The sequence below is a fragment of the Bactrocera neohumeralis genome, chromosome 6 (assembly GCF_024586455.1).
Source record: "Bactrocera neohumeralis isolate Rockhampton chromosome 6, APGP_CSIRO_Bneo_wtdbg2-racon-allhic-juicebox.fasta_v2, whole genome shotgun sequence".
NCBI lineage: Eukaryota > Metazoa > Arthropoda > Insecta > Diptera > Tephritidae > Bactrocera > Bactrocera neohumeralis.
Window position 1 is genome coordinate 27,658,040 of NC_065923.1, and position 24,909 is coordinate 27,682,948.

Genomic DNA, 24,909 nt, shown 5'->3' on the forward strand with positions numbered 1-24,909 from the left:
TCCCCCAGTTTTTGAGATATCGATCTGAAATTTGGACACATACCTTTTCTCCTCAAGAAGCTTCAAACTTCTTGTAGGGAAACTTTTTTATTTGTGAAGGGTATTTTAGCTTCCGTGCAGTCGAGAATAACGTTTTTTTCTTATTTTTAATAAATTCCGCAAAATTATTGAAATGACAACACTTTGGCTTTATTAGTTATGGCTTAAAGCCGCCCGAATGTGTCCTTGAAAATCTCCTTAGAGGAGTTCAAAGAAATTGCGCTTTCTGTGGCTAAAGACAGGTTTTAAATTGGATTTTAACTGATTTTTCTTAGCCGGTTTTTGTGTAATCTAGTCTAACGGAGTATATTCCAGGATCTGTAGATGTATATGATTAGGTGCCCTGTTGATTTATGTATATGCCTCGATCGCCAAACATTTTCTTCAACCAATTGATAGTTTCGGACGCTCCATAACTTGATCCACCGTGCTTATGGAATATTTTATCACTTAGATGATTGGAAAATGTCGTGTGGATCTGAAATGTAACGAGGAGTTTACCTGTCGAGATCACCACTAACAGTCAAAAAAATATATCCATCAGTGACGAGTTTTGGAATTTATTTTTCATAATTTTTAGAGCTTGTAACGCTGAAAACCTTTGCAGAATAACTTATCAAAGCCTACTGAATATAATGTCAAATATATAGAATTACTTTGACAGCTGGTTTGACAGCTCTATGCACTCTATGATATTCCACACGTCTAAACACACCCTATACTTACATATATTTACTCTCCTCTTTATAAAGCATGATAAAACATTTAAGTAATCATATTTTAATTATTAATTAATAAATTAAATTATATATAACATTTAGTTAATGAATTCATATTTCCATCCTACAGAGTGCCAGCTTAAATCGCAATCAGGATCCGGAAGCGGGCAATATGAATGGTGCGCTTAAATTCGGTTGGATTAAGGGCGTTTTAGTCCGTTGTCTACTCAACATTTGGGGTGTTATGCTCTTTCTGCGTCTCAGCTGGGTCGTGGGCCAAGCTGGTGTAATTGAGGGCTTCATTTTAATTTTGACGACCACAGTGGTTACCTGTGTAACGTCGTTATCAATGTCGGCGATTAGTACAAATGGTGTTATCAAAGGGGGTAAGTGAGAGTTTATGGAGATACTTGAAATATGTGTTAGGTTGTCTGAAAGCTAAAATATTCACCTGATTTAAACTTTTTTTGTATTGAATGTATGATTTATAAAAAAACGCTAGAGGGTTGCCACATTTGGAAATATTTAAATTTAAATAAAATATAGCGGAAAAAATTGCTCCTAATTGACTTATCATAGACGGTTTAAAATTAATAATATTTTGGCAGTGTTGCCACCTGTTAAAAAATTTCAATCGGCAAAATTGAAAAAATAAACGAATTATTACAATATTAGTATAAAAACAACGAGATTTGAAGAACAAATATTTTCGCGTTGCCACCTGTTTGCTAATATTTATTTTATTATTTGATAAAATAAATTCAATAGTAAATTATTGGTATCAAGCTAAATATATTTAAGAAAGATTTCTAATTTTTCTAAAAAGTATTTTTTATAACAGATGCCAAATTAAAAAAAAAATTAGTAAACAAAATTAAATTATAATAAAACTCGGCACCTAAGAGGTGTAATACAGCTACCAGTTGTAAGTAAAAAAAAGACCTGATTTAAATTTTTATTTTTTTTTTATGTTGAATGTATGATTTATAAAAAAACGTTAGAGGGTTGCCACATTTGGAAAATTTTAAATGAAAGAAATATATAGCGCAAAAAATTACTACTAATTAACGATGTTAAGATGGTTTAAAATTAATAATATTTTGGCAGTGTTGCCACCTGTTAAAAAATTTCCATTCGGCAAAATTGAAAAGATAAACGAATTATTACAATATGAGTATAAAAAAACGAGATTTGAAGAACAAATATTTTTGCGTTGTCACCTGTTTGCTATTATTAATTTTATTATTTAATAAATACGTATTGGTTCCTCAAATTATTCTCAGGTGGGACATATTATATGATATCCCGTTCGTTGGGTCCGGAATTTGGCGGTTCCATTGGTCTTATTTTTTCACTGGCCAATGCCGTGGCCTGTGCCATGTACGTGGTGGGCTTCTGTGAATCTATGTTAGATCTGTTGCGCAGTTTTGGTCTCAGCATTGTTGATGGCGGTATTCAAGATGTGCGCATCATTGGTTGCATAACCATAACCATACTACTTGTTATTGTTGTCGTTGGTATGGAATGGGAGGCGAAGGTGAGAATTGTTGACAAAATTATTCTAAGCATAAACCGTAATGATATTTTGTATTTTTCAATTACTTCAGGCACAAATTGGTTTACTGGTCATATTATTGGTAGCTATAGGCGATTTCCTGATCGGTTCGTTGATTGGCCCTAAGAGTGACGTTGAAAAGGCTGAGGGTTTTGTCGGCTATAACTGTGAGTGTAAAGTTTTGTTGTTTTTGTATAATTTATTCTTCATTGTTTGTTCTTCATTGTTGTTGTTGTCGTTTAGTTACAATCTTCAAAGAAAATCTTTTTCCCGACTATCGAAAGGAAGATGGCGTGCAACATGATTTCTTCTCTGTCATTGCTATTTTCTTCCCGGCAGCTACGGGCATTTTGGCTGGTGCTAATATATCTGGTGATTTAAAGGTTAGTTTATCTTTAAGTAATACTTTATGAGTAGTTACTGCGTTAATAATAGGATGGTTTTTAAATAAATAAGTAAGTGAGTACATATTGAGCTAAAAAAATACAAATGGAATAAGTTTAAGTTGCTTTATAGTTGAAATTTTTTAAAGGGTTGCCACATGTTTCAAAAATTAAATTCAGAAAAAAATTTACAATATAGGCGAGTTATGACGAGACGAATATATATAAAACCAAAGAGGTTTAAGTAGACATATAATGAATCGAGTTGAGCTGCCACCTGTTTACAATTTTGTATTAACTAATTGCTGAAATGAATGAAAGATGACATTGCAGACATCAAAAGATACATGTTTAATTAAGATTTTTGGCCAATATATATTTTTAGAGTTGCCATATCTTTAAAAAATTATAAGCAAACTTAATTTTTATTAAACCAGAAATTGTTAAGTCGGGCCATTGACGGTTAAGTTCTCACCGGCATCATTTTTGTAGAGCCGATAATTCCAAATTCTTGTTATTTTTTTGGATGAAATGGCATTTCTTGAATCTCTTCAGGTTGCTCTTCGTTCCAAATGCGACAATTTTGCTTGTTTACATTCCCATTCAGCCAGAATGAGACCTCAATGCTCGAAAACGTCGGATCTTCTTGGAACTTTCCAAGAGCCCATAGAGCGAAGCGATGTCGCTTGGGAATGCCGAGCGGCTTCAATTCTTACACAAGCTGCATTTTGTACGCTTTCAATTTAAGATCTCGACGTAAAGTGGGCTAAGTCGTTTCTAACGTCAGTCCGAGTTGCTACGACGGCACCGAATCGACTCTCCACGGTCTTCGTGCTAAGGCTATCGAAAAAAAGTACCTCAACTTGGATCACCCGTTGGAATATTTTCATAATGAATTAGGTTGGAATCCAAAATTGGAGTTCGGAAACATTTTTTTAATATTGATCATTTATATTTATGTTGTTGTTGTTGTTGTTATTGTAATATTATTTTTATTTTATTTGACTTATTTTTTAATTTAATTCTGTATTTATTTTTCTTTATATTAATTTTTTTAATTTTATTTTTTTTATTTAGGACCCACAAAAATCAATACCCAAGGGAACTCTCTTGGCCATTTTAATTTCAACCGCCACCTATCTCTTAATGGTACTCGTTTGTGCTGCCACAGTAGCAAGAGATGCCACCGGATATTTGGGTGACATGGCAAATGGCTCCTTTGCGTTTTTGAACTGCACGCCAGGTTAGTGCAAAATTAAATTAAGAAAAGAAAAAAATTTAAAATTTTTATATTTGAATATTTTTAATGTTTTTTTTAATATATTCAATTCAATATTTTTTTAATATTTTCAATATTTCTTTAATATATTCAATAGTTTTTAACAATATTACTGCTTAATTCCAGGGGAATGCAATTACGGTTTACAGAACTCATTTCAAGTTATTGAACTTGTTTCCGGCTTTGGACCACTGATCTATGCCGGCTGTTTTGCCGCAGCCATTTCATCCGCTTTGGCCAGTTTGGTCTCTGCCCCAAAAGTATTCCAGGTAGTTGGGGAACATTTTATATAATTCATATGACAATAGTTTAATTTGAGTTATGTCATTCTATGTAGGCGCTGTGCAAAGATGAGCTCTATCCGAAAATCGCGTGGTTCGCCAAAGGATACGGCAAAAACAATGAACCCTTCCGTGGCTATGTGCTGACATTCATCATTGCTGTTGCGTGAGTCTTATTTTCGTTTTATTAATATTTATTATACTAATATTTATTAAAATATTTATATGGTTCTCTTGTTCGTTTCTCTCCTTTCAGTTTCATTTTAATCGGCGAACTCAACTTGATTGCGCCGCTCATTTCGAACTTCTTCCTTGGCGCCTATACGCTCATCAATTTCAGCACCTTTCACGCCAGCTTAGCTAAGCCGGTTGGCTGGCGTCCAACTTTTAAGGTACTCGCATACATATTTTCTCCAAATATTATAACTCGAAACTAATGCTATACTCTCTTTTTGACTCTCTCTCTCTCTCCCTTCAGTACTACAACATGTGGCTGAGTTTAATAGGTTCAATACTCTGTGTGGCCGTTATGTTCCTTATCTCATGGGTAACGGCACTCATCACTTTCGCCGCTGTATTGGCGCTATACTTAATCGTCGCGTATCGCAAACCCGATGTTAATTGGGGCTCCACAACACAAGCGCAGACCTATAAGAATGCGTTGATGTCAGTGCAGCAGCTCAATAATGTTGAGGAGCATGTGAAGAACTATAGACCACAGGTAAAATAAAATTACTGTTATGTAGTTGGATGATTAATTCTTTCTTTCTAACTTTTTATAAACCACTAGATCTTAGTGCTGTCGGGTTTGCCAAATACACGACCCGTACTTGTGGACTTCGCTTATATGTTGACGAAGAATCTTTCGCTACTCGTTTGTGGACATGTGCTGCGTGGTACGAGCTCTCAACGTTATAGAAATTACTTACAAGACCGCGCCACAACATGGTTCCGTAAACATCATATCAAGGGCTTCTATTCACTCGTGGATGGCGAAGATTTGGAGGCAGGTGCGCGTGCTTTAATGCAGGTGAGTGGCAAAAATGCTTGACAGTTCTCAGTTTTGGGGGTTGTGTCAGTCAAGAGCCCTCAAAAGAGTGCTAACTTTGGCAATTTAGTCAGGGAGTATAAGAAAGGAAACGAATTTCTCTCTTCCAAGCTGAGCCAATTTTGGGCGAAGGTGTTTGTAGGAGCTCGTGCTATCTGAAATCAAATAAGAGGCTGCGTCTTAATCTACGTAAGACTTGGAAGAACAGTTTTATGTTTTTGGTGGAATTTTGCGTTAGTCTCCGAGTACTGTCATCTGAAATGCAAGTTTCGACACAAACGAGTTAAAAATTTGTGTGCTAGTGTTAAATGTGCCTAAGGAATGTCTAATCAATCGAGTCACTTTGTGATAAAACTAGTATGGCTGCCAGCCCACAGCGGGGTCGCAGGTACTTCCAATTCTGAAGAGCTAGCAATAAAAGGCAGTTGATAGTCATTGACCAGATAATAAATCCGGGTCCGTTCCAGTTAAGGAGATCCGACTGTCGTGGAAACCGATAACATGTCTTTTTCCATCGGCGCTCACGTTGTAAGATTGAGACTCTTACCGGATGAAAGCTGTGGAAGCAAAACAAGACAAGATGGAAACATCTCAACGTTTTCTCCTTAATTGTCCCGCCTTTACGAAATCAAGGCCTAAACTATTGGGAGTTCACACTTTCTGATGTCCCCCTGAGCTGGTGACAATATCAACGCACTTTTTCAACTTTTAAGTTCGAACAAAAGATTGAGAGTCAGCCATCGAACCTAACCTAATCTAACCTAACCTAACTGAGCCAAAAGCTTCGACACTTTAATGGATTGTACAAGAAAAAAAACTAGCTTTTCAGTTTTCTACCAATTGAATAATGGTATTAGGACCCCAAAACATTGATTTTTTGTTAACCTTAGACTGACCTAATTCCCTAATATTTCTTCGAAATAAATTTTAATCTCATTATTTTGTATATTCAAAGGCCTCCGGTATCGGTAAACTAAAGCCGAATATTCTGCTTATGGGCTACAAAAATGATTGGCAGACATGCGATAAGAAGGACTTGGATCAGTATTTCAATATAATGCACAAGGCGAGTAAAAAATCTAAACAATAATATTCGCAAATCAAACTTATTTCTTTTAAAAAGTTTTTAATTTTCCCCGTTATATATTTTTTCAGGCTTTGGACATGTATTTATCCGTTGCGATTTTACGTTTACCGAATGGCCTTGACTGTTCACAGATTTTGGGTGACGAAAGTAGCGCCGCCAAAAATGTCCACGATATACCACGCACGCTGCAGCCGAATGAGAGCTCGGCCGATCTGATGTCCGCCGATAGAAGTGTGCAGAATGGTCTAAGCGGCAGCATGGACTCGCTAAGTCGCAATGTTTCACAAGGTAGCCAATGGCTCTATAGTCACTGACTCATTAGTAAATGCTCATTATTATCACGTGTATAGTTATCTGCGCCGCACATACTATTTGTTATATAAATATGTAATTGCGAATGTAAATTTGCATGCGCGACTATTTATTGTGATAAGAATGCCACTACGACAATATTTAAGCTTGCTAGTTTATAGTTTAACGACTGATGAGGGCGCAAAGACAAATATTAGTTACTGTCTGCTGATGTAAATAGAAAATACATTAAGCGGGGTCGTTTTAAGAGATGGATTTTATTAGAAAAAAATAATAATAAACAAAAATTAAAAATAGTTTGGGTAAAAATAGCATATTACGCATGTAAGTGGCATACAAACGAACACTAGCTAAAATCTAGTATAATGTGTAAAGTAAAAATAGTTATATTAGGGAGGGCTTATTTTTATGTTTCGATCTTGTAGACATTTTTTTTAATATTATTAACCTGAAACAGCTTCTAAGCGAGGAGCAAATGAATTCTCACTAAAAAACAAAATGAATTTAATGCAATAATGCAAACTCGGCTATATTTTTTTGAATTCAGAACTAAAATTAATATTCGGAGTCAAGTAATTTTATATAGAAAAAAGAGATATTGTGCTGAAATTTTGCACACGTTATTTTCTACTCAAGTGAGTACTTGTTTGATGAAATCGCCGATATCGGACTACTATAGCATATAACTGCCATACAAACTGACGGCTCCAAATCATGTCCTTATATGGAAACCTTTTTATTTGGCGAGATATCTGCACGAAATTTGACACAGATTAGTGTTTAAGGCAACGCTACAATATCCGAAGAAATTTTTTAGATCGGACCATTATAGCATACAACTGCCATACAAACCGATCGATCCAAACCAAGACCTTATATGGAAAACTTTTTTATTTTACAAGGTATCTTTACGAAATTTGGCATAGGTGGTTGTCTAAAGCAATGCTACAATCTCCTAAGAAAGTTTTTAGATCGAACTACTATAGCGTACTGCAATCATGCAAAGTACACGATCAAAATTAAGTCTTTATATGGAAAACTTTTTTATTTGACAAGGTATCTTTATGAAATTTGACACAGTTTATTTTCTAAGGCAACACTACAAACTCCGAAAAATTTTTTTTAGACCGGACCCCTATAGCGTGTAGCTGTCGTACAAATGAACAATCAAAATTAAGTCCTTATATGGAAACATTTTTTATGTGTCAGGATATCTTTACGAAATTCAACACAGATTATTGTCTAAGGCAACGCCACATTTTCAGAATATTTTGCCCAGATCAGACTACTATAGCATACACATAACTGTCTACAAACTGACTGGAAAAATAAAGATAAAGGTCTTTTTATACCTTTTTATGATATAAAACAAAAATAAAAATGCAGCGTGAAGGGTATTATAGCTTCGATGCAGCCGAAGTTAACGTTGTTTCTGTTTTTAATTACTTCATGTAACCGTTTTTTATTTTTCTTAATTCCTTCGGATAAATTTTATATGACTTGAGCATTCGCTTGACACTCGCTTACAAAAATTGAGAACTGCTATTAATGTCGGAGGAGTTTTTAACTGAAAACACTAGAAATCAAGACAAAAATGATTTTTAATTTTCTGTTTAGACTAATTTTTTCATTATTATTATTTTCAAATTATTATTAAATTTTTATTAATTAAATTATATTTAAATTTATGAAATATCCAAGTGTTTTCAAATCTGTTTAGAAGGCCCACAGGGCGTCCATCTAATGAAATGAATTTTTTTTAATGTTTTGACATATTTTTTTAATATTTCGACATAATTATTATTATTTTTTATTTATTTATTTCTATTTTATTTTATTATTTTTTATTTATTTATTTTTATTTTATTTTATTATTTTTATTTATTTATTTTTATTTTATTTTATTATTTTTTATTTATTTATTTTTATTTTATTTGATTATTTTTTATTTATTTATTTTTATTGTATTTTATTATTTTTATTTATTTATTTTTTAATAAAAATTGCTAAATCTTTTATTTTTAGCATATTTTATCAAATCAGTTTTTAGTAAAACTAAATATATTCACAAATAATTTAGAAAATATTTATACTAGCATGTTATTATTATTGTTATTTTTTAATAATTTTCTAAGCCATTTTTAAATTGTAATTAATCATTTATTTCATCTTATATTTCTATATTTTTTGCATGATTGCACTTTTGTTATTAATCTCTTTGAACCTCACCCTTATTGTCCCGATGTATATACACACCAATATACCCTCAAAATCCGTTATCACCTGCTGCACATGTCCCGCATACCTCTGTACATACCTCTACTTGAATGCACTGCATTTGGCGGCTCAATTGTAGATGCTGGAGACTCGCCTAGAACAGAGAATGGCTTGAAACAATTAAAAAGTAAGTGGCATGTCAAATTTTATGACTTATAACTGTACATATTGCTTATTTTAGACACTACCATATAATATATTTGTGACTGTATGTTTAAGTAGCTTAAGTCGGCATTCGTTAATAGTGATAATTCGAAGAACTTAATAGGGACTTTTTACCTTAAACAATAACTTGGAATATGAAGCATGAAATTACGATTAAATACCGCGAGAGTAAGCATCCATATTAAAGCATAACTTGAACAGGTTATATAAAGTTTGGTACGAAATCTGCAACATGTAGAAGGAAACGTCGGAGGCCCTATAAAGCACAATATGTAGTATAAACGATCATCGTAGCGAGCTGAGTCGGTTTAGGCATGTCGGTCTGAATACACACGAACTAGTCCCTCTGGAAAACTTTTTTATTTGAAAACATATCTTCTGGAAACTTGGCATAAATTATTATCCAAGGGAAGGTTAAAATTACTGAATATATTGTTCAGATCGGATCACTATAACTTATAGCTGCCATACAAACTGAAGACAAAAATTTTGCATGAATTTTTTTTTTATTTATGAAGATTATCGTAGCTTTGTGGCAACGATTGATTGATAAACGACATTAAGTCTATTGTGCCCTCTCCTAAAGTGAGTCACCTAGCCCCAGCATATCGATAAAGTCCAATATTCTGTTGGGTGCTAGCGAAGCGATATGATCCCTATTTGGAAACATAGATCCAAGTCAATTAAACCTACTGAGCAACTTAGCATGCCGCATGCCATGTAGTTGTTGCCAATAACTCCCTCAACCTACTCCTTCTTCCTTGCGGAGAAGCTCCTTTATGGTATGGGGACCGACCCCAGTGAGGGGTTCAGGGTTCATGTTAGTGGATGCTGCGAAGCAGGCGAGCTCATCAGACAGTTCGTTCCCGACTATACCTTTGTGACCGTGCACGCAGATGGTGCACTTGATTACATTTCGCTAGGCTATTAAACGGATAGCGATTTGATCTCATAGGAGGATATTGCTTTAAGTGCCACTTAACGCAAGTATGGTTATACGTTTGTGCGATAGTTGCGTTTAAGGTTTATCCCTAAGCACCGACTTGTGGTGAAAACTTTTGCCTGTAAAATGCTCGAAAAACTTCCCATCCTGTACCGATTCCCTCCGACGTTTTCAAGCCGTCAGTGTACCACTTGATTGTATTATACCAAAGCAGTAACTCGAGACTGGAATCATTCCATCCCTGCCATCCATTCAACCTTGCTGCTAAAGGTAACGTTGAACTTCTTGGTGAAATTAACCGTTTTGGTAATCTTAACCCTTGGGAGGAGAGCCAACGATATTGTACTACTCAACTCTTTCATCCTCTGGGACAAAATTACCTTACCTCTGCCACACGACCGCCCCATACGTGTTTAGCGGTTGCACGATCTTGATGTACAACCACCAAACGATGCTTGGCTTGCAGCCCCAGGATTTTCTATCGAGCCGATATCACACCATTAGTGCTTTAGTCGCCAATGTCAGGTTAACATGCTGCTTCCATCACAGAGTGGAATTCAGCGTGAGACCACCCTGCAAACGATGTCCATGTCTGCTTTAGTTCAAGTCGCCTTAGAGAACTTCAGATATTTCTAATTAAAAAAAAATTGTAATTTTAAAATATTAGTTAATAATCCATATTTATTTATGTCTCATGTAATGATTTTACTAATTTTGTTTCTAAAATTAGCCTCCAGCACCAGCGATTTATCCTTCATGGCAGGCACACAAGTTAAGGAAGTCTCCGGCTTGCCCGACCCAGTGGATCCAAAGGCACCACAACTCTTGGTGAGTGTAACCATGAAAACTAATGTCTAAAACAAAAACAAACATTTCTTAATATTATGATATAAAACGCCAATTTCGATCAAGAATTTTTCTAATAAAAAATTACAATTTTTAGACCAATTCCCTACGCAAGTCTAAGCTGAAGCACAATGATCCCGCATCGCTATATAAGGGTCCTGGTGGCGCCGAATTACCTAAGGAAGTATTAATGGAGCTGTCTCAGTTCACACGTAAGCGCAGTCATGCCGTCATCGATGTTTGGTGGCTCTACGACGACGGTGGTCTAACCCTACTTTTGCCGTACATAATCAGCACACGACGCACATGGCAATCGTGCAAATTGAGGTGAATAATATAATTGTGGGATTATTTTTAAATATTTTTGTTCAACTTTATTGTCTATATTTGCCAGAGTATATGCTTTGGCAAATAAAAAGGCAGAATTGGAATTTGAACAGCGTTCGATGGCTAGTCTATTATCGAAATTCCGTATCGATTACTCAGACCTGACGCTGATACCCGACATAACGAAGAAACCACAAGAAACAACAACAGCTTTCTTTAATGAGCTTATCAAGGACTTTGTTGTGAGTGGTGACAAGGATAATGGGCCTTCAAACGTGGCGGCCGATGAGGAATGTAAGTAAATTTAATTTATGTGTGTAAATAGCTGTGTCTAATTTGTCAATTCACTTCATTAGAAAGTTTATATTTATTATTATTAAGTGGAAGACATTAATTAAATTTTCTAATAAATAATTATTTCTATCAAAATTTTTGCAGCAATTATCACCGAAGATGATTTGATGGCCGTACAAGACAAAACCAATCGTTACCTGCGTCTGCGTGAATATTTACACGAACAATCAATGAAATCCGATCTGGTCGTGATGACGTTACCGATGCCCCGTAAGAATATTGTCTCGGCACCGTTATATATGGCGTGGCTGGAGAGTTTGAGTCGTGACATGCCGCCATTCCTATTCGTGCGCGGCAACCAAACCAGCGTTTTAACCTTTTACTCGTAGAAAATCGCACCTGAACCAACTCATGCATACATACATACATAGTACATATGCAAATTGTATGTGTGTGTATTGATTTATGTATATACATATAGTTAAATGTATAAGTACAATGTCACTTTGTAAGTGCTGTGTGCACAAGCACAAAAAAATCAACTTTCATCAATTGTTTTCACTGTTCTTTTGTTTAATATATCTTATTTATTTCATTTTATTTTATTTTAAAATGACCTTTTTAAGCCACTCGCTAATGTAAAAATGAAATTAATTATATTAATTATTATGATCGTTGTAAAATTGTAAAATTTTTTTGAAAACAGATTAAAACGATATATTAAAGCACGAAACATACAATTATGTTTATATGTATATGTATATGTACATATGTAAATATGTATATCTGAACTTTAGTAGCAGTAGGAAATCATAGAAGGTATAAATAAAAGTTATTAAGGCAGTACCAAAAGAGTAAGTTCCAGGAATCTCAATTACGCAGATGTTCCTGCAAATGTTATTGTTGTTATAGTAGTGCACCATATCCATATATTCCTCAAATTAGGTGATCTTTTCATGACCTGTCGTACTTCTGCAAACTTTGTGTCCCACGCATGCAAATCTGAAATACTGAAAAGGGTATGTTGACAATTAATACGACAAGTCAAACAGTTACTGTTGTTGTTGTTGTAGTGACAGAATTCCGCCTAATTGACAGTCTTTGATCGAATAAAAAATCCGGATCCCTCCCAGTTACGTAGACCCCACTGTCGTGGGAACGGAAACGAGTTTCGAGTAGAAACTTGTGCCCTCTTTAAGCTATCCCAACAACATAAAGCTTTCTTTTTCATCGATAAGTAAAATATCGATGAGTTTACATACTTGGAGAAACACACTCCAAACCTGGTGATTACTACAAATTTTGTGAGCAAGGTGTTTATTGCCAGAAGTAGTAGCCCCTGGAGACCAAAGATTTGTATTTCTAATGCAGAGCTTGTTGTACGAGCTTTAGCAAGCGCGTGAATGTAAAGAGAGCGTTGTTGTTTTTATAGCGGCATATTCCCCAAAGATTTTGTTCAAAACTCTGATCAGTTGACCGTTTTTCAATGGATTGAAATGCGGATCCGTTATGTTTACGTAGCACGGACCGTCGTGGTGGAGAAGTTGTCGAGAATTACCGAATTTCACAATGTGAGGTAACAACAAGATATAGACACATTTTATTTACAATGAATTGTTTTGTCAATAATTCTTCAGATATTGTTAAACAAATTACCTTAAATATAATCTGACGATTTTATATTTACAATGAAAACATTTGCCTAACAACTTTTCACACAAAACCGTGAATTCGCAATTTTCAAATTGCGTACAGTACGCATGAAAATTTCTAGAACATTTCCGAGGCACCCTGTGTCACTCGTCAAGCAGATAACCAATCCAATCATGAGCAAATCAATGACTCAGCATATGCACAAACCATTCCATGTGTAATATTGTATTGCTATTTCATTCGCAGATACATTCCACTTGAAATACCACTCGTGGTTCCGTTCATTGCCTATAGAGTCGTCACGCAGCACAGTGTTGTATTACGTGGTTACCGCTTAAATTAATTAATTACTAAAGTTTGAAGAAGTATAATTTTTGAAGCGTGTTAGTAATTTAAAAACCACATGCTCGATTGTTATATTTAATATTACTTGTTAATTTGGTTGGACGAACTCAAAGGACATATTATATTAAACAAGCAAATAGTAGACCCCTGGTTTATGCAATAGGCAACTCTATTGGATAAGTGGACCCTGTAGTGTGCAGAATAGTGGCAAAATATTTAATTCTGCAATTTTAGTAATAATAATCCGGTTCATATGTAAACTTCAATTTTTTCTATTGTTGGTTGAATATTGCGCGTATGTTTGCGCTAAAGTATTGATAAAAGTGTAATCTATAAAATCGCACATCTGAGTCGAAATTGACAAATCGCAATCGACATTAATGAGTTGGAAACGCAACCAAAACGATAAAAGGAGTCCACGGCGAATTTTGTGCAGGAAAGCGGACGCCAAATCAGATTAGACTAAAGTAATAAGCGCAAAGTGAATACTACGTGTAACAAGTTTTTCTTCCAAGTTTATTTGTCAAGCAGCATTAATTGTTAAAAAACCAACGAGCAGGTGTTCCTGCGTTTTCACTGTCAAGTATTCGACAAGGATCCTTGTACCTGTAAAAAATCTGAACCAGCTCCTATTTGGGAATAGTTACAACTGATGCGTGGTATTACTGACTAGTGATCAAAGGTAATGAATATTTCTGCTACCTAAAATGTAATGTAACTTTTGTTGAAAATATTATAAAGTCAAGTCAAGTCTAATATATTTCTCGCCAATTAGTGTAACTTTCCACATGGAAATGAAACAATGTGTACCACCATAAATAAATGCCGGTTTAAGGCAGTTTCATAATATCAGATTAAAAAAGCTTACTTAATCCTCAATTCTCTTTACCTCTCAAGTGAAAGTGCTATTTTATTTGTAAAAAAAATTATATTATTCTTATACAAACAACAGCAATTTTACGATTACATATACCATATACGTGCAAATGCATATTTTGACATTTTGGACGATTGGTTCCCATACCATAAACATAGCGTATTTTTTCTTTTATAAATACCAAATTGTGATTTTTACTTACAATGTTCATACATATGAATGTGATATTTTAAAGATTGATTTGGCCGACATCCGGGGAGTGCGGGCCAAACGATAAAAGGAGTCCACGGCGAATTTTGTGCAGGAAAGCTTACAAAATTAAAAAGTAAACAAACTATATAAATATTTGAACATTGGACTACACGAAAATAACTGATCAAACAATGGATATTTTTAGCGTGCAATAATTGATATATGTATGTATATTAAGAAGTTTGAATGTGGGACAATATTCATCATTGGCAAATTAGTATATATTTTTCTAATTGATTCCAATTTTATAAATACAAGTATTTCTCATTGCCTCTCATTAAAGCTGACAATTTAGCGCATTTTTGTGATTAATAAAACCATGTGGACATTACAATGTTCATACATATGAATGTACTATTTTTAAAGATTGATTTGGCCGACATCCGGGGAGTGCGGGCAAACGTGCCAGTGGCTATTGCATGTTGTCGAAAATGTTTCATAAAACTATAAATAAATCTCGCCAAAGTTTGGAGGACGGATGTTACGCATGCAACAGGAATACATACCTATAGTTACTTACATACATATAGCCGATTGAAAGGCAAATTGTAAAATCATAAATGCTCAAAGCCACATGTATATAAAAATAATATGTTGGTTGGCACATATCAAGTAAATTGTTGCCAAATTAATTTAAGTATGCAGTGATAAGAAACGTTGGGCCGTTTGAATTTTAGCCTAATAAGCTAATGTTATCGGTAGTAAGTGATAAAGAATTTTATTACGTGGATTAATGCTCTGAAATATGATTTACATTTAGCATACACCTACAGATAATGAGCTATACGTATGCACATATTTATGTACTTGTATCAAACGTATTTTGATTGAAGGCAAAATCAGCAATATAAATATTAGGTGTGACCTACAAATCAATGATTTTTTTTAGATTTGTTTGTTGAGATGGAAAATGTAAATTTATATACATAAATATATTTAATACCAGATAAGTCAATCAAATTCAATTTAATTTTCAAATAATTAAGTTTATTAGCAAGTCCAGTTATTACCTCCATACATATAGGCATCTAAATAACATCGTATTTGCTTTTCTATTAATAAAGTAGCAGTAAATTTATTCATGTACGTATGATGTACGTGTGTTCAAAATAATAATTTCCGAATAAATAAATAAAAAAATTCCCTCATTTCATAATTTTTCAATGAGATTACGTTTCTCGTCGGTTCAATACTTTCCCTTACCTACTAAATATTTTGAATTGGAAAAAATCGTCTATTTTTCTAATAACTATTATGTATATTTACTATGCTTACTGTTTCGTTTGCAAATATCTCAACTATATGGAAATATGTACTCTTTTTATTCTTTACTATTATTATTTTGAACACAATTGTATTTTCTAACGTTTTACATTTTTCATCATGTGATTTGACTAGACAACAGATTTGTAAATAGCCACGTGTCTATGACACAGCTTATAACTTTCAAAGTTATCAACCTGAAAATGTGTGCTATCTTGTAGTAAAAAGCTTACTTTGTGCATATAATGAGTGTGATGAAATAGCTCATTCGTAGCGAGTTATCAGCATTTGTTTGCTGAATTTTGTTTCAATGTAGCATTTCAGATAAAAACCTCAAAATGTGCTATATCTCATAAATTAGAATTTTTACACGTAAATACGTACAAATGTATATAATTATGCATTAAAACCTACAATTTTTTATAATTTTTATCTTTATTATTATAATTTTTTTGTCAAATAAATTTAACAAATAGATAATGTAGAGGTTGTCTACGTTGGCATATAAATTAATACATAGTTGTCATGCTTAGAATGCCCCAAACAAACTTGTAGTGTTTTGTCGTAAGATCTCCATGTGGGAAATACCGATAGGAGCTTAGAATTTAGACTGTCAAGTGGTTTTGGCTGTCAGTACTTTACCAAAATGTTTGAGCTTTTTCTAGACCTCATTTCAACAATGATAGTCACGCGCTCAATTCGACAACTACTGCAGTTATTTACGAATAAAATTACATTTTAATGACATTCGAGTTCAAATTAGCGGAACGGTTTGCGTCATTAACGCTAAAAGCTAAATAATAAAACTGGAATGAACAAAATTTAACAGCTTTTTATTTCTAAAAACCTTAAAAATAAAAGAAAACTAATTCTAAAAAGTTTTATAACCGAAAAGCGCTGTTTTTAGCTTGTAATATCTGGCTCATTGGGAAAGTCGATATATAATTTTTTTTTTTTTTTTTCAGAAAAAGTTGTTTGCAGTTAGTTACAGTGATTATATGAAGTGAAAGTGATTTACGTTGTTAAAACAACACATTTATTAATTGTGTATAATGAAAATTATAATATTGTTCCAAAATTTTTAATGTGAAAATAAAAAATTTCGCTTTTAAAATTGATGACCAGCACAAAAATCGGCGACTCCACGAAATGTGAAACGTGTTTAAATGTGTTTTTGTTTAAATTAAATTCCGCCTTCTAAATTTATAAAACTGTAATTTATCACAAGGTTCAAATTGCGTGTGTAATCACACACTGTGCAAAATAACAAACCACAACAAAAACATTGAGTCGCAAACTGAGCATTAAATACCAATACCGGCTCTGATTTCGACGAAAATTTTGAGCCCTGCAAAAAGTTTTAGTATACAAATATACATACATCATACATATGCGTATGTATTTATATTTGTTAGCTTCTGTATTGTTTTTGCTGATGCTAGCATATGCATATCTACAGTTGTGTTCGAAAAATTACCAGTGACTTCATTTCCGTTGAATTAAAACACTGTTATCGGTGTGAAATTCTTTTTGCTAGCATATGCATATCTACAGTTGTGTTCGAAAAATTACCAGTGACTTCATTTCCGTTGAATTAAAACACTGTTATCGGTGTGAAATTCTTTTTGTGTGTGTTTGTTTCTGCCAAATTTTCATAACCTTTAATTGATAAGCTTATCAGTTGTATTTCCGGGAAATATTTATTGTAACTTTATGTTACGTCATATTTCCAGAGAATTTCGTTTTTGTGTGTTTTAGAGGTTATATCCATTTGCAAGTCAAATAACTGTACTTTTTCGTACATTTTTTTCTTAACTATATTTTATTTAATTAATAAATAACAAATAGTGTGTATCCACGGTAATAATAAACAGCTTTTTTTTTTGTGAAAAAAATTTACATTTCAGAGTGGCTAAAAAAATATTCCTTCGATCAACAGGCGACAAATATGTGTAAAAAGGTCGGTTAAAAATTTCAAGCCGCTTCTAAGATATTTTTCTCAAACATCGTTTCATCATTGGATGTAAGTTTTAGAAGTTTCCCTAGTTAATGGTCAGGAGTGGAATTATTACGTTGCCACAATAGTAGGGTCTACGCAAAGGCAACAGAACTGCATATTTACTCGGCAGGACTTTCACCTCGGCAGCATTCTCCAAAACTATTTGCCGATTAAAATCTCAAAACTTTCTTTGTTCTATTATATTGTTGGGGTGGCAGTTTTTGACAGGACAAATCTACATAATTCTTCCTTTTGGTCAAGTTCAGTGAAAATGTTCAGTGATTTCTTTAAAATTCTTATTTTTGCGAACGAAACTGTATACTCATACTTTTGTAAAACAATATGCGAAAGCTTGGGTCAATAGCATTTTGCATTTTTGAGCGATTTCGATTACAAAGAAACAAATCAAATAAGTGGTAGATTAAAATGATATGAAAGCGGCTTTCTTTAATTACAGAATTCGGCGTATTACATAAACACACATGTTTGTGTATGAATATATAAGTGTATATATGCAAATAAGCTTCAATATGCTGAGGTTTGCTCAAATGCAAGTTAAATTTGTGTGAAATGTGGTTTATTGCACTTGAAGACAGCTGACGACTGATGTTCAGCTTTCAATGATATATGAGTCTTATATACATTGTGCGGAAATTGTAAATAAAACGTGAAATATTTAATTATTCATCAATATTTATTTTGTCGCCTTCAGATTTTTGCCAACGATTTTTTGTAGTTTTCGAAACACTTTTCATGAGCACCTTTTGGGATGCCCTTCTGCTCCTTCAGCGAATTTTGTTTTATCTCTTCTATCGACGGTAATTTCAGTTTGGGGAACAAGAAAAAATCGCACGGAGAAAAATCTGGTGTATACAGTGGCTGATCGATGGTATTTATTGCGTTTTTGGCTTTAAATTCGGTCACAATCGTGACTCGATGCGATGGTGCATTATCATCGTGCAAAATCCATAAATTGTTCTTCCACAATTCCGGCCGTTTTTGACGGATGTTCTCACGCAAACGCCTCAATATCAAATAAAACTCGTTATTTACCGTTTGTCCCTTCAAAACAAATTCATGATACACTAACCCACGTTAATCGAAAAAACAACGAACACCACCTTGATTTTTGAGCGGCTTTCGTGTAATTTTTTGGTTTCAACTCGTTTTTCCCTCCTTTGGAACTCATAAACCCATGTGTGATCTGTAGTTATAATGCTCTCCATGAATGTGGGATCGCAAATCGCACGATCAAGCATGTCCAAACCTGTTTACGGTCCTCTTTTGAAAAAAATTCAGCTTTATTGGAACGAGTCGAGAAAGAACGCGTTTCATGTTCAAAAAATCTACCAAAATCATTCATAAAAGGGTATAAAAAGATATTTTTCTTGATTTTGAACTGTCAGTTTGTATGGCAGTTACATGTATGCCAAAGAGGAAGTAAGAGAGAAAAAAACGTGCTCAAAATTTCAGTTCGATATCTCTAAAATTAAGGCATTAATTCGGATGTATACAGACAAACGGAACTATATACATATGTACTTCTAAACTAAATATATGCCTACATAGATGTGCATACATATGTATTGTATGATTAATAATAAGTTTTTATAGTATATGAATGTATGTAATCAGTATGCTGTTTGCATTTAAATGTGCCCGTTAGTGTATTGCTGTTATATTTTAATTTTGATTTCATTCGATCGTGTGTCTAGAATTTTAAATGAATTTGATTACATCAAAAGGGGACAGTCAATTGCACTTGACCAACTAAGCAATCAACTCGAATGAGGAATTCGACCGTATTGACTTACTGATTGATAACTTACTTGTTGTTTCAGTGTAATTTTTATAGTGTATATATTATAAATATAGTTAAGAGCAAAATATTGGCACTATGAATGGTTTACAACTGACTTAAATGGCAAAAAGCTGAAAACCAAAATAAAACATTAATTTCGATCGAAGTTTCACTTAATTTTGATCGATAATCCCGATATAGGCGTTTCCGACAAATGAGTAACTCCTCGGGGTGAAAAGGATTTTTGCAAAATTTCAGTTCGATATCTCAAAATCTATCAAACATGGCTAAATCGTCTTAGCTCTTCGCGCTGCTCATTTACTTATTCACTTTATAATGTCTCCGACGTTTCTTTCTGCCTGTTCAGGGTATAAATATATAATTTTACTTGTTCCAACACTACAAAGGCTCAACTGAGACCATAAATATGACGAACACTGTATTTAACTTCCTATTTGTTCAGGGTTAACAGATGTAGCTTATTTTACTGCTGCATTATGTTGTGGCAATGACATTCATATCTATATTTCAATCATACACAATTTTTTTTTTAAGATTTTGAGGTTAGACAACTCAGTTCGTCATTCTAATACCTCAAGTTTCATATTTGTGATAACTGTTAAGGTCAGTTTACACACAGCAGTCGGTGTCAATCAATCAGTATGGATCAGTAAGGCTCTTCCTCACATTAAAATATTGTCGCTTCATGACTGAAATACAAAAATATTGTGTCGTCAACTTTAAAAATAACTGCGACGCTTCATGGGTGTCAAAAAACGTCACTGCGCGCGACTTGCCGTTAACCCAAGAGTTTTGACATTTACATTGATACAGTTACTGCATCGGCTATTACTGAACCGTCACCGCACAATCGTATAATTAAACTATAAATTAAGCTTTTCCTGTTATTTTGGATTAGAGCTTTGCCCGATATCAATATGTTTGTGCGTCGACAAATCACTTCCGCAATATTATTACTAATAATTAGTACTTGTGGAAAAGCTCTAGTTCGCTGGTGAGCCACATAAAAGCATTTTGCCGACATGATTAAAACTCGCGACGCTGCTGTTGAGGCTGTAACAAGTTTATATTTACTTATAGTATATTGATACTGAACTATCTTGACTGTGAACTATCTTGAGAGTGATGTTGATCTGTCACTGCACCGAAGCTGATATGGGCAAATGAAGCTTTATTAGTAAAATAAGTCATTATACTGATGAGTTCCTTCTTCTTCTTCTTTATTGGTAGTGTTGGTGTAGTCACCGCTTACGCGGTTATAGCCGAGTTTATAAGAGCGCGACAGTCGTTCTTCCTTTTCGCTTTTTGGCGCCAATTTGAGATTTCTAGTGTAGTCAAGTCCTTCTCCACCTTGTCTTTCCAAAGGCGTGAAAATCTTCTTATTCCTCTGTTTTCCACGGTGGGGACTGTGTCGAATACTTTTAGAGCTTAAGTGTTTTCGTCCATACGCACAGCATGACCTAGCCAGCGCAGCCGCTGTCTCTTGTTTCGCTGAACTATGTCAATGTCGTCGTATATCTCGTACAGCTCATCGTTCCATCGACTGCGGTATTCGCCGTTGGCAATGCGCAAAGGACCATAAATCTTTCGCCGAACTTTTCTCTCGAAAACTCGTAAAGTCGACTCATCAGTTGTTGTCATCGTCCATGCCTCCGCACCATATAGCAGGACGGGAATAATGAGTGACTTGTAGAGTTTGAAAAGAAAAGACTTTAATTGCCTACTCGGTCCGAAGTAGCGCCTGTTGGCAAGAGTTATTCTAGCAATAATTAATACTAATTCCACGATAGACGAAATTATCAACGACTTCGAAGTTGTCAATAGTGACGTGGGAGCCAAGTCCCGAGCGCCCGCGTTCACTACCAATTCCATTTGCTTCGCTTTCTCGCTTGTTAAGACCAATGATATCAATATCATCGGCGTGCGCCAGCAGCTGTACACTCTTATAGTAGGTTGTACCTTCTCGGTTTAGTTCTGCAACTCGAATTATTTTCTCCAGAAATAGGTTGAAGAAGTCGCACGAAAGGGAGTCGCCTTGTTTGAAACCTCGTTTGGTATCTAACAGCTCGGAGCGGTTCTTCCCGATCCTGACGGTGCTTTTGGTATTGCTCAACGTCAGCTTACACAGGCGTTTTAGTTTTGCGGGGATACCAAATTCAGACATCCCGGCATAAAGGCAGCTCCTTTTCGTGCTGTCGAAAGCAGCTTTGAAATCGACGAAGAGGTGGATCCTCTTTTCACGGGTCTTTTCCAAGATTTGGGGCATGGTGAATATCTGGTCAGTTGTTGATTTTCCAGACCTAAAGCCACACTGATAAGGTCCAATCAGTTTGTTGACGGTGGGCTTTCTGATTTCTGGTTGACATTCCTTAGCTGGATAAAAATCCACTTCGGGTCCATTTCGGTTACGATTTTAATGCTAGAACCGTCTTTCGTGAAAACGATTCAACCCTACCTCGAAGTAAAATTCTGTATGAATGACTATTTGAGCAGTAATAATACAAGTTTTGGGTGTGACATCATCTGTAGCATATACTTTTTTCGAACCGATATTGATGGATCTAACTGTAAATTACTCCTATCCGAAATTTTTTGGCATTAATTTATACCAACATGATATGCTGATTTGAGGTTATAGATAGCTCAAGCAGGAGTGAGATAAATTTGACCCAAGACTCTTCAAAGGTGCATTTCTTATAGCATAAAAAGATCTGTTTTTTGATTTTGATCGTTCAGTTTGTACGACAGCTATATGTTATAGTCGGCCGATCTGAACCATTTCTTCGGAGATAGTATGAGATATTTTATAAATATATTAGGTGCTATAATTTTTCTCGCCACTGTATATGTACATACCACGCTTTGGTCATGTAGGCAACAATTTCCAGCCAGTGTCAATAAACCAGTATGAAATTGTCGCATAAACTCAATGAAACACCGCCTTAGCTACAGATATGTGTATATATGTAAATATATGGATATGTTTGTATGTACAATATGCTTTAATAAATTCATTTTAATTGTTGCAACAGACAGTTATTCGATTTTCATTTCCGTTCGCCAAAAAATTATTATTGGTCATCAAGTGAACCTTATTTGGCGCTTTTCAGTAGTCAATATTTTGGTGCTAAGAAAACTTTGTAAACTTTGTTCCGATGACTTTTCGACCGTGGGATTTCCCATTAAGCCTTGACCTTGCCTCACAAAAACCTGCATGTATGTACATATATGTGTGTGTGTGTATGTGGGTGGGTAAAACGACCTTGCACAAATCAGAAGTTCGTGTAAATACTAGTTAGACACCAGCTAATGTCTTCGGCAATGAACCGTTAGGTATGAATTGCTTTTACTTCTTCGTACAAATAACCGTTCTTTGCATAACATTCGTAGTATATGTTTGTGTTGTTTTTGTATATTAAACTGTCTATTAATTGCCACCTTACACAAGCGGCCGCTTGGTACGACGCGCCTGTTCTTGGTTATTATGTCGATAATTTCTAACGAAGTTTTGCCGGTTTCGTTCATGAAAATGCTGCAACACATTCATGGTCGTGGTTTCATCGTTGTTGTTGTTGTTTTGTAAATATTTAAGCATTGTTTATGAAAGTTTTGCGTTGGCGGTTGACTTTGGCAGGCATCCTTGAGTTCGTGCGCCTTATGGTATGCTTCGGTATATATGTATGTATAGATATATGTATATGTACTATACATATGTATGTATATGTATATATGATTTAACCGCAATCACGCATTTCCATACGCACGCCCACGCCGACACCGACGAATTGCGAATTTCAGCGAGTGTTTTGCAAGTTTTATCAATAGATTTTGTGCTTATATAGTTAGATATGGCTATGTACATATGTACGTATACATACACCGTTAGACATGCAAATGCATTAGTCAATAAACTGGAAATCTAACTAAAAATAAATATGTCTGTGTGTATGCTTGTAAATACCATCGCGTTCAACCAAAAAAGTGGTTATACTAAACTAACTGTTGCGGTAAATACAAATCTACCTGCATACATACATACACACATAGAAATGCAGCTAGTTTTTGGCCGCAACGCAAATTTTATGGCCTAAACACTTTTGGGTGTTTTTTATTTATTTTTTATGTCTCTGAATTTTTTCTTTCTTATTTATTATTTTTTTTTTGGGTTCGTCGCATTTTGGCTTGGACTCTACTCTCCAGTTGTGCTGTGTTCGGTGTCGCGCAAATAAGCGCACGCATGTTTCGTTTCGTGTCGGCGTCTGTCTGCATTCACTTTGTTTTGTTTCCCCCCTGCGTTTTTCGTACGTTTCGCGTCGCAATTTGGGATTTGCATTTGCGAAAGGTGTGTCGCAAAGAAATAAAAAAATATTGTGTGAAATATTTTCTCGTCTCGTGATGCATTTAAAAGTATTAAAATACTTGCCCGACACCGCCTACCGCGTCAGACATTGATTTATGGCGTGTCGCATTAAATTGTGGAATCATAACTAATCTAAAAATTCCTTAAAAGATATATTTTTTTTACGGCGTTGCCACATTGTTGCATTCTCTGCACGAGTGTTGAAAAAAAAATTTTAAATAATTTAAAAAACTTTTCTTTTTTTAACTTATTATTCGTGAACATATTTGTAAATTAAAAAATTATTTTGAATTAAAATAATAATAGTAAAAAATATAGAAAACAAGAAAAACTATTATTTGACTAATAACTTCTTGCATAAAGCCATTAAAAAGATCTTTTTCTTGTAGTTGATCGGTCAGTTTGTATGACAGCTATGTATATGCAATAGTAGTCCGATCTGAACAATTTGTTCAGAGATCAAAGCGCTGTCTTGGATAATAATCTATACCAAATTTAATGAAGATATCTTGCCAAATGAAAAAGTTTTCCATACAAGCACTTCATTTTGATCGGTCAGTTTGTACGGCAGCTATGTATATGCTATAGTGGTCCGATCTTAACAATTTGTTCAGAGATCAAAGCGCTGTGTTGGATAATAATCTATACCAAATTTAGGGAAGATATCTTTCCAAATAAAAAAGTTTTCCATACACGCACTTGATTTTGATCGGTCAGTTCGTATGGCTATATAGTAGGGGAATATGATAAGGAAATATATCACCTCAGTGAGACTTACATGAG

At 34.5% G+C, this 24,909-nt stretch overlaps 1 protein-coding gene across 3 annotated transcripts in view; it reads left to right on the forward strand.

The window, feature by feature from the left end:
• The window catches only part of LOC126762659 (bumetanide-sensitive sodium-(potassium)-chloride cotransporter), a 38,465-nt gene extending 26,052 nt beyond the window's left edge, over positions 1-12,413 (forward strand). For 2 of the 3 annotated variants that reach the window (XM_050479562.1, XM_050479563.1), the window contains exons 5-21: positions 889-1,144; positions 2,042-2,295; positions 2,366-2,480; positions 2,557-2,696; positions 3,774-3,939; positions 4,102-4,244; positions 4,313-4,422; positions 4,513-4,648; positions 4,735-4,977; positions 5,047-5,286; positions 6,260-6,370; positions 6,460-6,679; positions 9,060-9,107; positions 10,819-10,916; positions 11,032-11,261; positions 11,329-11,555; positions 11,700-12,413. In XM_050479562.1, coding sequence (XP_050335519.1) covers positions 889-1,144; positions 2,042-2,295; positions 2,366-2,480; positions 2,557-2,696; positions 3,774-3,939; positions 4,102-4,244; positions 4,313-4,422; positions 4,513-4,648; positions 4,735-4,977; positions 5,047-5,286; positions 6,260-6,370; positions 6,460-6,679; positions 9,060-9,107; positions 10,819-10,916; positions 11,032-11,261; positions 11,329-11,555; positions 11,700-11,944 — 2,982 coding nt within the window. In that variant the 3' untranslated portion in view covers positions 11,945-12,413. The remainder of the gene's footprint in view (positions 1-888; positions 1,145-2,041; positions 2,296-2,365; positions 2,481-2,556; positions 2,697-3,773; positions 3,940-4,101; positions 4,245-4,312; positions 4,423-4,512; positions 4,649-4,734; positions 4,978-5,046; positions 5,287-6,259; positions 6,371-6,459; positions 6,680-9,059; positions 9,108-10,818; positions 10,917-11,031; positions 11,262-11,328; positions 11,556-11,699) is intronic. The other variant, XM_050479564.1, reaches the window with a different exon arrangement.
• The last annotated feature ends 12,496 nt before the right edge of the window (positions 12,414-24,909 follow it).